The sequence below is a fragment of the Anastrepha ludens genome, chromosome 6 (genome assembly GCF_028408465.1).
Source record: "Anastrepha ludens isolate Willacy chromosome 6, idAnaLude1.1, whole genome shotgun sequence".
Lineage (NCBI taxonomy): Eukaryota > Metazoa > Arthropoda > Insecta > Diptera > Tephritidae > Anastrepha > Anastrepha ludens.
The window spans coordinates 86,359,948-86,373,446 of NC_071502.1; the positions used below are offsets into that span (position 1 = coordinate 86,359,948).

The 13,499-nt window shown below is 37.3% G+C and overlaps 1 protein-coding gene and 1 long non-coding RNA gene across 2 annotated transcripts; one reads left to right on the forward strand and one right to left on the reverse strand.

Annotated features, from left to right (window-relative positions):
- Positions 1 to 1,899: 1,899 nt before the first annotated feature.
- LOC128867453 (uncharacterized) lies at positions 1,900 to 4,080 on the forward strand. Its single transcript, XR_008454989.1, has 4 exons — positions 1,900 to 1,969; positions 3,246 to 3,340; positions 3,407 to 3,583; positions 3,649 to 4,080. It is a non-coding gene; the product is annotated as an uncharacterized LOC128867453 (long non-coding RNA).
- Positions 4,081 to 5,947: 1,867 nt separating this feature from the next.
- Positions 5,948 to 7,105, reverse strand: LOC128867452 (elongation of very long chain fatty acids protein 7-like). The gene is made up of 3 exons (XM_054108654.1): positions 6,969 to 7,105; positions 6,668 to 6,858; positions 5,948 to 6,586 (listed from the first exon to the last, which is right to left on the reverse strand). Exons 1-3 carry the CDS (start codon positions 7,003 to 7,005, stop codon positions 5,984 to 5,986), a joined length of 831 nt encoding a protein of 276 aa, XP_053964629.1. The 5' UTR covers positions 7,006 to 7,105; the 3' UTR covers positions 5,948 to 5,983.
- Between the last annotated feature and the right edge of the window lie 6,394 nt (positions 7,106 to 13,499).

Consider the following 13,499-nt stretch of genomic DNA (forward strand, 5'->3'; position numbering starts at 1 on the left):
ACGCTTATGTCAAATAATACTTGGGAAATCGTAGATCGACCGGTTGGGAAGAAGATTGTCCAATCTAAGTGGGCTTTTCGAACTAAATACAAATCAGATGGCAGTGTTGACACCAGAAAAGCTAGACTGGTAGCAAAAGGATTCACTCAAAGGGCTGGAATTGATTATAATGAAACCTTTGCACCTGTCGCTAGGCTAAACACCATACGGCTGCTAATGGCTTTTTCAGCAGAAATGGGTTTAGAGGTCCACCAGCTCGATTTTGTAAGCGCATATTTAAACGGAACTGTAGAAAACGAAATATACATGACTTTGCCCAGCGATTTGCATGAGATATTGAGCGATGCTGAAGCATCTCAATACACGAAAGACAACGCCTGTTTATTGAAAAAAGCAATCTATGGCTTAAAACAGTCGGGTAGATTGTGGTACCAAAAGCTAGATCAGAAGCTACAAAATATGAACATGACAGCATCGAAATGTGATCCGTGTTTATATATGTACAGAAGCAAAAGCACTATTGCTCTTATTGCCATATATGTTGACGACATAATCGTAGCGTCGAACAACAAGCAAAAATTAGAAGAAATAAAAAATGAACTGGCATCTACTTTTGAAATGAAGGATTTAGGCCCGATAAAGTTTTGCCTCGGGATTGAATTTAATCAATGTATAAACACAAAAACAATTACAATGTGTCAATCGAAATACGTAAGCCAATTACTGGAAAAATTTAACATGGAAGAATGCAAACCGGTCGCCACACCTGCAAACGCAAGCATAAAGCTGTCTAAGGCAATGTCTCCGAAAACCGAAGAAGAACGTAATTCTGCAAGCAAACTGCCATTCCAGAATCTAGTTGGCTCACTAATGTACTTGGCTGTTTCAACAAGGCCAGACATCGCACACATCGTAAGCGTATTGAGTCAATTTAACACCAACTACGGAAGTGCACACTGGGTGGCAGCAAAGCGAGTATTGCGCTATTTAAAAGGTACACCGAATCTTGGAATGACTTTCACTTCAACCAAAAACAGCACCTTAGAAGGATTCGCCGATGCCGATTGGGGGTCAAATATTGACGACAGAAGATCATATACCGGGTTCACATTTAAATTAGCGAACGGAGCAATAAGTTGGGAGTCCAGAAAACAGCGTACAGTGGCTATGTCAAGCACCGAAGCTGAGTACATGGCGCTTTCTGATTCAACCAAAGAAGCAATACACCTGAAGAGGTTAGTCAGAGAAATAACCGGCGAAGACAGAACAGTAATCATCTACAATGACAACCAAGGCGCCGGTAAGCTAAGCAAAAATCCGATTTTCCATAACCGCACCAAACACGTCGATATACGTCATCACTTTGTCCGTGAAGCTGTTGAAAGAAAAGACATTATTATAAAATATGTTAGCACTGAAGAGATGCCAGCGGACGTTTTGACAAAAAGTTTGTCAGCAACCAAGCACATTCATTGTATACAAAATCTCGGAATGAAACTGATTTAAGATTAATATTTCGGGAATATGTACTTAATTTAATTACTAATTTAACACACTTGAGTATTTATAAAATATATTTGTAAGCGATGTCAGATTTGAGGGAAAGTGTTGAAATGGATAATGTATCACAAATCTGGCATCACCCATATTACTTAGACTTAAATGTCATTTATGTCAATTCATTAAATACACATTTTTTCTCACTTCCTGGTTGTTCAAATAAAGAACACGTTCGAACAAGACTCTGCGATATTTTTAATAGTTAAAGAGTATGGAAATAACGGGACCCGACTCTTTGAGGTGGGTATAAAAAACGAACATACAAATGAAATTTTTTCACACGTCGGCTAAATGCTTAAACTTAAAATATTTTGCTCAAGGGTATTTAGTACTGAATGGATCGCTTACTTGCACGTGATGGGCGGTTAGTTCGAGTTAATTTATGTGAAGTGGTGGCCGCTGAAGCTAAGTGGGTTTGTGGGTGAATACTCTTCGGTGACTATCGGACTGCAGCTGTACATGAAACATCTAGTATTTCCACACTTTTTTTCAAATAGTGGACGCATGCCGATATTTTAGAAAAAACCATCTGCTGCTGGGTGGTGGCAGAAAAGTATATTTTTATATGTGGAAACGCTGATCGTCGTTGAAAATCTAAAATCATTGAATCTTGGAAACAAACCAACCAACAAATTATTTCTGATATATGACTGTAGCTACTTGAAAAAGTCTTCTGAAAGTTTGATTTTCTCATCAATAAGGAAACTCATTGCCATTCCAGTAAATTTAGGTTCCAAATCTATGGCTATAAAACAAATATTCTTTGCAGAACTGGTTCAAGACTATTTGTTACTTTAGTCCAAGTTTTCTCTACAGGGAACTTACGAGCATTTCCATGCTTGTATTTCGAATACTTATGTGTGCGATTGTTCGACTGTATTTTGGCTTGCTTTCCACAACTCAAATTTATCCTTTTGGGAAAAATTAACTACTAACTAAGCTACTCAAAGCTTTGTGCATTTCCATTTCTATTTGTTTTACTTGTAGTCTTTAAACCCAAATTGCCCTTTTGCCCCATTGCCTTTCTCTGCATTGGAACTTGGATAAAAATTATATCAATGTGGGAAATTTTGGCTGTTTAAAAAAAACTGTATGCTACTGTTACTATTTTGCTCAAAAAAATTAAAAGGAAGCTGATGTCTTCTTCTCTTTATTGGTGCTTAAGCGATTTCGACCGAGTTTAACAAAGTACGCGTCGTTTCTTTCTCTTGCTAACAGGCGCCGGTTGGAAACACCAAGTGAGACCAAGACAAGCCAAGTCCTTCTCCATCTGATCTTTCCAACGCAGAGAAGGACTTTCTCTTCTGCGGCTGCCACCAGTTGGTACCACATCGAATACTTTCAGAGCCGGAGCGTTTGTATACATTCGGACGCCATGACCCAGCCAACGAAGCCGCTGGCTATCATGATTTGAAAAGATTGGTTTTCCTACAAAACTTAAACTCCTGCCTAAAATAATTTCAAGTTACCCTACGGCTTGACCAGAATTGAGAATTCTCTCTGGCAAGATTTCAACAGGCGATTCTGCAAGTATGTACTTGGAGAACTCGAGTAGGGAGTAAGAAGTTTTCTAGAACTTTGACTTTTGGGTGACGGAAACTATGAGCGCAGACATACTATTGACGTTATTTTGTTGCCGACACATTCGAGGTAACCAAGGGTCGCTAAAATAACTGATATTTCAGAGGCAGAAGGTTTCTTGTGTATCTGAGCTTTACAAGTTCCGAAGCTATCTCTGCTGGAAAAGTTTAGAAAATAGCCGAGTATGCTGCAGCTAATGGTTCGTCAGACGTCATAAAAATGAATGAAATGGGTTTATCTGGATTAACTGTATACATCTTTTCAGCAAAATATAAGGCAAAAAAAGTGCTAGAAAATATCGGGTTAAGAAGTGCGATGTTAAAAGAGCAGTTGAATGAGAGAGCAAAATAGCGACCTAACTCCCGCGTTGGAAATAAACAGATATAATGACTTTTTTGACAAATATATACATATATATTTTTTTACAATAATCAAGAATTTTGTAAGTAATAACTATTGGAGCAAATATGTTATAGTCCATCTTTCTGAATCGCCACTATATTTCAGTTTGTCAGTAGCTCGCGAGAAAATCGAACATAGCTAGACAATTACACACGACATAATTATGTACACATGGGCACATACATGCATGGACACACAACCCCCACCCTATAGTCCCACTGCCTACTAGAAATACTGTTGCTGTACTGAACGAAGCTCTTCGCAGAAGACCTAAGTACCTAACAGATCGCCGCACTATCAACAGAGCTTAGCAGCATTACTTACATAGCGGTGCGACATACGACGATGCTCTCCGCATGGGGAAAAATACCATTCAAGCGAAGCAATGGCTTGAAAAATGTTTTGGGGACCCCGCTCCATCAGAAACAACAATAAAAGGATGGCTTGCTGACTTCAAAATTGGTCGTAGATACACCGATGATGCACAACGCAGCGCAGTGGAAGTCCAAACGGGGCGGTAACACCAGAAAACATCAAAAGAATCCACAAAATCGTTTTGAATGATCGAAACGTAAAGTTGCTGTTGAGTTAGCTGACATCGTAAAGACATCAAAAACGCGTTGGCTTTATATTGCACGAGCATTTGACTATGAGAAAGCTCTGTTCAAAGCGGATGCCGTGATTGCTCACTGTTTTATTTCACAAGTCAATCAAAAGAATGGCAAAACTACATGAATTGAACTTCGAATTGCTCTCACATCGAGATTTGCCAGTTTGGCTTCCAACGACTACTGGCTATTCACAGACCTAAAAAAATGCTCGCCGGTAAGGAATTTTGTTCGAATGAAGAGGTTATCGCTGAAACTGAGGCCTACATATTTTGAGGCTTAAGACAAATCGTTCTACAGAACTGGTATTTAAATGTTAGAGCGGCGCTGGAATGATTGCATTATTCTTGATGGAAATTATGTGGATGAATTGAGCTAATTTTTAACAAAAAAAAAATACGTGTTTTCTTTCTTGCACTTTTCAGCTCAGGTGTTGGGAGAGGCCAATTATTTTAGCTTAATATTTTTTATTCACAGTTAATTCCCTTTATTAGTAAGAATTCATTCCGCTTTCAACACTTTTATATGTATTATTTCTAAATATTGATGCTTTGTTTAAAAATATATTTGTTTAAAAAATAATTTGCCTTCTTGTGATATATAATATTATTTTGTACTGTAGTATATGCCTAAAAAACCAAAACTGTATTTTTCTCTATTAATGCACTTTAATTATGAAAGGCATCCCCCGTTTATTGAGCGGAGCCGGTGAAACACTGAACGTGAACGCTTTATAAGCAAGGATGATAGATACCAGGTTTGCTCGTATGGTGAAAAAAAATTGAAGGGACCTTTGGATTCTACGTCATTCATTTTGTATTTCACAAAATTTAGTTTAGCTGAGTGAAACACAAATTTGCTCAGAGCCGAATAACGGTCTGGTAGGTAGTAAACCTCTAAAAATCTTTTCACCATGTTTTATAAGTATCAGTTTGGCGTCGTATGTTTGTAAAAAAAGTATGCAAAGACCTTTGCTTCCGTCATATTCGCCGTAGCAGTTCACGGGTATACTTTCTGATTATTTTAATTTATCGAAAAATCAGCCGATTATTTTAATTTATCAAAAAAATTAAAATTAAAAAAAATTAAAATTTTTCGGTTATCAAAATTTTAACAAAAATTTTCAAAAAAATTAAAACTTTTTGTTACTCTGTAATCTCTGATTATTTTAATTTTCGGTTACTTTGCTAATGAATTTTATTAAACACGAAATATATCTATGCTAAAAATAAAAAAATAATTTTCAACACGAAAATTCTACGAAAACCTTATTTAATGATAACTTTTTGATTTAGCATAGTTACGGCACCGGCACAGGGAAAGATTTTGTTCATGGGAGACAACATGAAAGGAGAATTTCCAGTGCCTTCCTTACAGGTGTTTCTGTGTGTAAATCGGCACTGTGAAACGATGATCGCTGTTAATTTAACATTTTCTGTTAGACTAGCAGAAGTGAGTTGACTTCGTTTTGAAATACCTTTGATACAACAATAATTGCTTGCTAATTTGGGCTTTTTCGGCAGTATGTGCCAAAAGACGGCGCGATAGCAACTAACAATAATTTGGGCATTTAATGTAATGTTTATGTATGTATTAATGTACCTTTGTTCTGAGAGACAGTTTACGACCTTCGATGAACAATAATTTCAAGGGAGTTTGATCAACCTTTAACTATTTCATTGTAGTTAAGCATAGTAAACTGCTTTATATTTCCGGTGAAAATTGCCTACTAAGCTTCGTTTAAAAATTCAACACAGTGGAACTTGCACTGTAAAACCGGCACTAAACAATTTACATAAAGTGCAAAAATTTATTATTTCTAAATTAAATATTTAATTACTCTTAACACTTGTTTCACCACTTCTGCTCGCCTTCACTTTTTGATTCGTTCGCAAATATGTGCGTCGATAGAAATTGCCAAAAAGCCAGATCATTATAATGCACTGACACACAGCGAACAACAGCAGTCCCTTCGGAAAGGCACACTTAGTCCGGAAGAGCAGCGGATAGGAATGATGAATGAACACTAACACGAATTGCCCCAATTGCAATATCGTTATGTATTTCTTCCACCACAAGCCCATTTTCATGTTTGGCTGGAGGGCTGCCACTAAGTAATAAGTGTACATGAAGCCATGCACTGCACAATTCAATGGGATGACACTGCAGTATTGACCCGCGGCGCCATAGTAGGTGCCCAGGTAGTAGACGAATAGGCTCATCATAATGTGGTGGTAGACGTGCAGGAACGATACCTGTTTGAAGCTCTTGCGCAGCACAAAGAAAACCGTTTCCACATAATCGATCAGCTTCAATATGTAGAAAGCGTATAGTCCATAAACGTTGATCTTTTGTAGGGCGGGCGAGTGTTCGAATTTCGACAGGCAACCAAAATCGGGAACATCGGCGCGTTGTGCATAGAATATGCTTACAAACTAGGTGGAAGAAGATGAGAAAATACATTTTTTTATTATTGGTAAATTTCCTAACACCTTGGAAGCCATGTTTCAACTCACTAAGTAACACAGCCAGCAGTTGGCGATTATTTGCAGAAAATTATAAGTCAATATCACATTTTTTATGTTAAATGGCTTTCGATTTCGCATAAAGGCCGGACCGATGAGCAGCACAACAATGAGGTAGCACAGCGAAAGCGCGATAATGCTTACAGGTGACCCCAAGAAGGGCAATTGCGAAGTTATAGGATCTGCATAGAGCAATAAAACGGGATTATATTATTTCTTAATTCATGAAATTATATTAAATATTATTTTTTATTTTTGTTTATTTAAACACGTTTTATGCGCTCCAATTTACCGTATTCGTGAAAGATGTTTTGTAAAATCTGTGACATTTCTTTACTGTTTTTTCTTAAACTGTCAAAAAACAAGGAAATATTTGAACTACTTCACACGACTGCTGCGAAACAAATAAAAATGTTAGCTTCAATTCAATTGCTGTTATATGGCGTACAATGTTGCAGTAAAAAATAGTGTTTAATGAAATAGAAGTAAAATGTATGTACGTAAATCATTATTCAATAAGAGGAAAACAGAAGTGCAAAAAACATACATACATATATTGTACTAGGGATGTTAGTCGCGGCCGCCGTAGCCGAATGGGTTGGTGCGTGACTATCATTAGGCATTCGGATAGATCGTAGGTTCGAATCACGGTGAAAAACCAAAATTAAGAAAAAGCTCCTGCCATGAAAAAGCTCCTCATCTGCCGTTCGGAATCGGCTTGAAACTGTAGGTCACAAATAGGAGGAGGAGCTCGACCAAGCATCCAAAAAGGGTGTATGCGCCAATTATATATATAAAGGGTTTTTAATAAGAGGTGTTATTTTGATATCCAAAGAAAAATGCTATTTTTTAATATAAATTATCGGGTGTTTATTTCATTATAAAGAGGAAGGCAAATGACCCCCACGACCACGCTTACAGGACAGTATCCTTTTCAAGAAATTTTCCATAACCGAATTGCAAAGTGGCTACCCTATGTCCTCGATAGTCTCACGAATTCCATCTTTGAGCCGTGGGCTGTTGGCGTAGACCTTCTCTTTCACGTGGCTCCAAAGAAAAAAGTCACAAGGTGTTAAATCACAAGATTTCGGTGGCCAATTGTGATCACCTCTTCGAGAAATAACACGGCCCGGAAACTTTTCCCGTAAAATATCAATGGTTTCGTTGCTTGTATGGCACGTAGCCTCGTCTTGTGGAAAATAAATGTTGTCCAGATAAATACCATCCAATTCCGGCCATAAAAAAATGTTAATTTTCTCTCGATAGCGCAATCCATTCACCTGTAACACTTGTTATTGGAAAACCCTTTACATACATATGTTAATCCCGGTTTGCAGAACCCCGAAAATTCCGGATTTGGATACGGAGTCCCGAAAAATGTGACCTTTAAAAATTTTGCTATTTTTATTTAAACTTTTCAGCCACTTTCTGAGTAAATTTACTTAAGTCCTATTCACAAAAAGAGTCTAGCTGTAATTTTAGAAGTACTTGGTCTTGCCATACATTCTTTGAGAAATTTTACAATGCCTACGGCGAGACCAAATTCGCAGGTTCGTGGCAAATTTCGCTTGATAACAATGGTGTGGGGGCTGCATCACAAAAGTGTGGTAAAAGTGCAATTCCACTATCAATCGTTTTCCCCAAACGTTTGAAGTGACAAACAGAAAAACACGTTCGAAAAAGAATCCCAGAAATCCCCTTAGAAAGCAGAAAATCACGTTCAGGGAAATGAATGTACTGACCAGATCCATGTTAAGACTAATTAGAAATGATCTCTAAATGAAAGCCTTCTATCGCTCAACTGGTCATCTTTTGACAACGCGCTTGAACAAAATTAGACTCGACGGATGCAAGCAGCTTCTTCGGTGGCACGCGGCCAACGGCCATGAAAATATTCTTCTCACAGATGAGAAAATGTTCACTGTTGAAGAAGCTTTTAAAAAGCAAAACGACAAAATCTGTACAAAAACTTCTAAAGACGAAAAAATGTTGTCCCAAGGGTTCAGTGTGGCCACCATACAGCCTCCGTAATGGTTTGATGGTGAGTGTCTTGTAAAGGCATTACGTCTCTTCATTTCTGCGAAAAAGAGGCTAAGACTTTGGCAAAAATGTACAAGAAAGATGTCTTAGAAGGCGTGGTGAAGCAGTTGAGCAGTACTGTCTTCAATGAAGAGCGTTGGATCTTCCAACAAGACCAACTCCAGCCCATTAGTGGCTGAAAATCAATATTCCTGGGTTCATAACCGCAGAAGATTGGCCGTCTGGAAGTCCAGTCTGAATCCATTGGACTACAGTTTGTGGAGAACATGACCAGTGAAGACCTCAAGGAAATTTGGAGAGTCTCAAACAATCTTTGGTTCGACGTCAATATCCATGAAAACCGTGCGTGATGCAATAGCTAAATGTCCTAATCGTTTGAAGGCTTGCAAGCAAGCATTAAGAATGAAATTTCAAAAATCTTAGTTTTTAATATTTCTATTATTAAATAAAACTAACTTCATTAAAAAAAAGTACTATAATTTCATATCTACAACGGACTCAACTTGTAACAGAACTTATGGCAGGACTAAGTATAGCTTCAAGCACTTTCTTGATTGTAGTCAAAGATGGCATTTTATATAAAACAACGAAAATTAAAATTGATTACTTTTTAAAGATAATAACATTCAAATAAAAATCAAGTCTTCACTTAAAATAAAATAAAAAAATGCTCACCTCTTGTCTTAATGTCCGTACTTCCCCGACAAGTGTAGGTGATGTTCGCGTTGGAACCAGTGATGACACCAGTTTTCCTTCGCCGCACCTAAGCTAGCGCCTTAGCAGCATGGGTTCGGCTTCATCTCGTCATTGTGCGGCATGCAGTTTGAGATCAGCCAGAGTTTTATAGTAATACTCTCCAAGCTTACGGTAACAATGTCTTCATTGCTGAAAGTGCCACCCGGCAGTTTCATGGCACGGTGGCCGTTGTCGACAACCACTAGGATAATAGACCCCTCCTGCTTAGCCGTTTCACTAAATGATTAAAGCAGTCCTCCATCAGTCCTAGGCCTCTTTACGAGGTATGCTTTTTTCTCTTGACAGCGTTGCCACTTGACCTCAAATTACGAATAGCTTGTTTTAAAATTGGGGGCGACCAAAATTGACAGTAGGGATATGCCCCTAAAATTTTCTTTTTTAGATTTGTGTGCAGCACCTGAATCTTCTACGAATGATGTCAAAAACAAAAAAAAAAAAAACGTTCAATACAAATTGACCAGCCCTATGAATTTAGGGGAACCTGAATTGAGATCTTCCAAAGCGAGAAATTCACCTTAGTTTATTTCTGGTAATAAATATTACTGAAAATTTATTATTATTATATTTTATTTGAAACATTCTATTAATCACAAATTTAAAATTGAATTTCTGGCATTGTTTTTTCTGAGAAGCATTTCCTCATTGCATTTTAACGAGTTTGTTGTTTTCTTCTTCTTTTTCGAATCTCTTACAATGTTGACGTTGCTTTGTTTGTTGTTGCCGATGCCGCTCATTTTTTCTTCTTCATCTTTTTCTCTCCTCCTTTGTTGTTGTTGTCGTCATCGTTCGTTGTTATTGTTGTTGTCATTGTTGTTGTTGGTGGTGGTAGTGTCGTTGTTGCCATCGCTGCTGCTGATTTTATATTCTTCTTCTTCTTTATAGCTGTTGTTGGTGTTATTGCTTATTATTACTGTTATTAGAAGTTTTATTATTGTTTTTATTATTAATGGTACATACAATCATTATTATTATTACAACTTGTTTTTGATGTTGTGATGTCCTTGGTCCAAACTGTGGTGGGAACATTGAGGTTCTTCGCCACTCGTGCTCATAAGGCAGCTAATGTAACAAGAGAGTATACAACAGTGGTCGACCCACCCAACAAATAGAAGTTTAGATAGCAGTAGGGGAAAATCATGTACTCGTAAAGGAATATTCTGAGAGTACTCTATCACAAGTTCCGCTGCGTACATAAACGAGTCAATCTTGATGCACTTTAAGGTTTTATAAAGGGACTTTTAACTGAACCTTTTGCTTATAGGAAGGAATACATAGTTTATGAGAAGTAGTAGGCAGTAGTAACGGCTGTGAGTAAGTGATTGTCAACCGGAATTCAGTGAGAACGTAGGTTCGAATCTCGAAAATGACGCAAACGTTTTTTCTAATAACGGTCGCCCCTAGGCAGGCAATGGCAAACCTCCGAGTGCATTTCTGTCATAGAAAAAGCTCCTCATAAAAATATCTACCGTTCGGATTCGGCTTGAAACTGTAGGCCCCTCCATTTGTGGAACAACATCAAGACGCACACCACAAATAGGAGGAGGAGCCCGGCCAAACATCCAACAAGTGTGTAGTAGCCAACAATAAACCTTCATGGTTTAATCCTAGGTTAGTGTACTTAAAAAACAGAAAAAGCAAAGCTTTCTAAAAGTTTAGTCTCATTAATTCAAAAGACGACAATGCACAATTTCTTAAGTTGAGGAAGGAGTTCTACTACTTTCACAACTTTTTATTCACGCAATATATGTATGCTTTCTATTAAAACGTGACTAAAGTCCAATCCATCTAATTTCTGGCATTACATTAAAAAAAGAAGGCATTATAAAATCAAAACTACTGATTTTTCTGTTAATTTAGGATGTGATGGAAATGTTTCTGATAATACCCTAAATTCGAACTACAATATTCACCAGTCTCGAGGCGCTGAAGAAAGCCATTTTGCGCGAGTTGGCTAAAATACCCGCAAGTCTCGTTCGGGCAGCTAACGATTCGGACCGTCTCAAAACCATAGTTAAGGCAATTCATGGTCATATCGTAAATTGATTCTTAACTTTGTATTATTTTCACACATTTTTTGCCTTGAATTGAATAAAAGTAGATTTCCAAATGAAATTTATGGCCTTTTCACTTGGTTAAACTTCGAGTGCCGGACCCTATTAGCTTCTCCTCAGCAAACTATCAGGTACTTTCAGATTAGTAACGGTGATGTGCTTCGATTTCCAAACTTAAGGGGGGGAGCCTGCTTTAGAGGCTTAAAAAATCGATTTTTTCGTGGATTTTTTTGGGAAGGAAAGAAATATTCGATTGAAACGAAACTTTCAGGTTTCATTGTTATATATTTCATCAGCCTTCTCAAATTTTTTCATTAAAATATATGTCATATTATGCCTGGCACAAGCATTTTGCCGAGGTGCCTCGAATGTGCATGTGTCGAGCGGCGGGAAAGATGCAGGTCGCAATTTTCATCAGAAACCAAAAACCCAAAAAAATTGTATTTTTGTATAGTATGGCTTCTAGTTAAACCAAGAAAATTAAACAAAAAGTGAGAAATTCAACAATTTTTCGCTAATTAAAAAAAAAATCATTTGTTTGGAAAAACAAATTCCCTTTAGATTGTTTAAAAATAGGGTTAATCATAACTTTCTTAAGGTTTTTTAAGTTCAACTAGAAGAGAATTTAATACCGAATACAATCAATGTTATCTCGTTTCGATAGGGGAGCCTACTTTAGAGGGGATCCTGCTTTAGAGGGGAGCCTGCTTTAGAGGCTTCAAAAAATCGATTTTTTGTTTTGCATAAATGTCTTCCCAAACTATCCAAGAATGTGTCCTCAAAATTTCAGAAGCAAATTCAAAATATTTTCGGAGTTACAGAAGAAAAAAAGGGGAAAAGTTAACCCTATCTTTCCCGCCAATTAGGAAAAGTCGTAAAAACAAAAAACGAGAAATCGCACTTCGAGCGATCCGGCCGCTCGTATACCTGCTCGACGCTTGCTCACAATTTCTTCTGTAACTCCGAAAATATTTTGAATTTGCTTCTGAAATTTTGAGGACACATTCTTGGATAGTTTGGGAAGACATTTATGCAAAACAAAAAATCGATTTTTTGAAGCCTCTAAAGCAGGCTCGCCCTTAAGCGCAGCGCTAGATCAGAGGGGTTCCCACTACATATTTTTAAAACTTGTGTTTAAATAGTGAAACTTTTATCGATTCTTGGAAACTTTGCTGGATTGAACCAGTCTATAAATCAGGTGACCAGAATGTCGTCTGTAACTATAGGCTTATTGTGAAGCAGAGCACTAGTGCTAAGTTATCCGATCACATGAATCAAACGAAGTTATTTGATCACTTGAATTAGGTTATATCTCATTGCCAGCAAGTATTTTTCGTCGGCAGGTCAACCTGCTCTAATCTTCTTTTAGTTACAAATCAAATAGTAAGTGCGTTTAAAAACTGTTCAAAATTAGACGCAATTTATATGGACTTTTTGAAAGCCTTGACAAGGTGGACCACTCAATAGATTTGTGTAATTTGGAACACCATGGAATTGGAGGAAATCTCTTAAAGTTCTTCGCTAGTTTTTGTAGGGAATTGAGTGAAAATTAGATCCATTGCGTCTAAAATCATAATCAATGCATGGTCTGGTATACCGCAAGGAACTCATTGCGGGCCATTGCTGTTTACTATCTTTACAAATGACTTACCTAAACATTTTAGGTTTGCAAAATGTTTAATGTTTACGGGCGATATAAAACTCCTCCAGGAGGTACAAAACGTAATAGATAGCCAAAATGTACAGTCGGATCTCGACGCCTTTCAAAATTGGTGCTCATCAAAGGAAAATGCTCCGAGGAAAATCGAAAAGGCACAACAAATTTTCGTAAAAATAGCGTTGCTTAAAATGTCGCCGTAAATTACTTGGCTTACAATAATCTTTGTCTATAAATATCATTAATGGTTATATCGATGGGAAGATGTTATTATGGGTGTTATTAAGTTTTTTATGTTATATTTTTAATGCATGTGCTA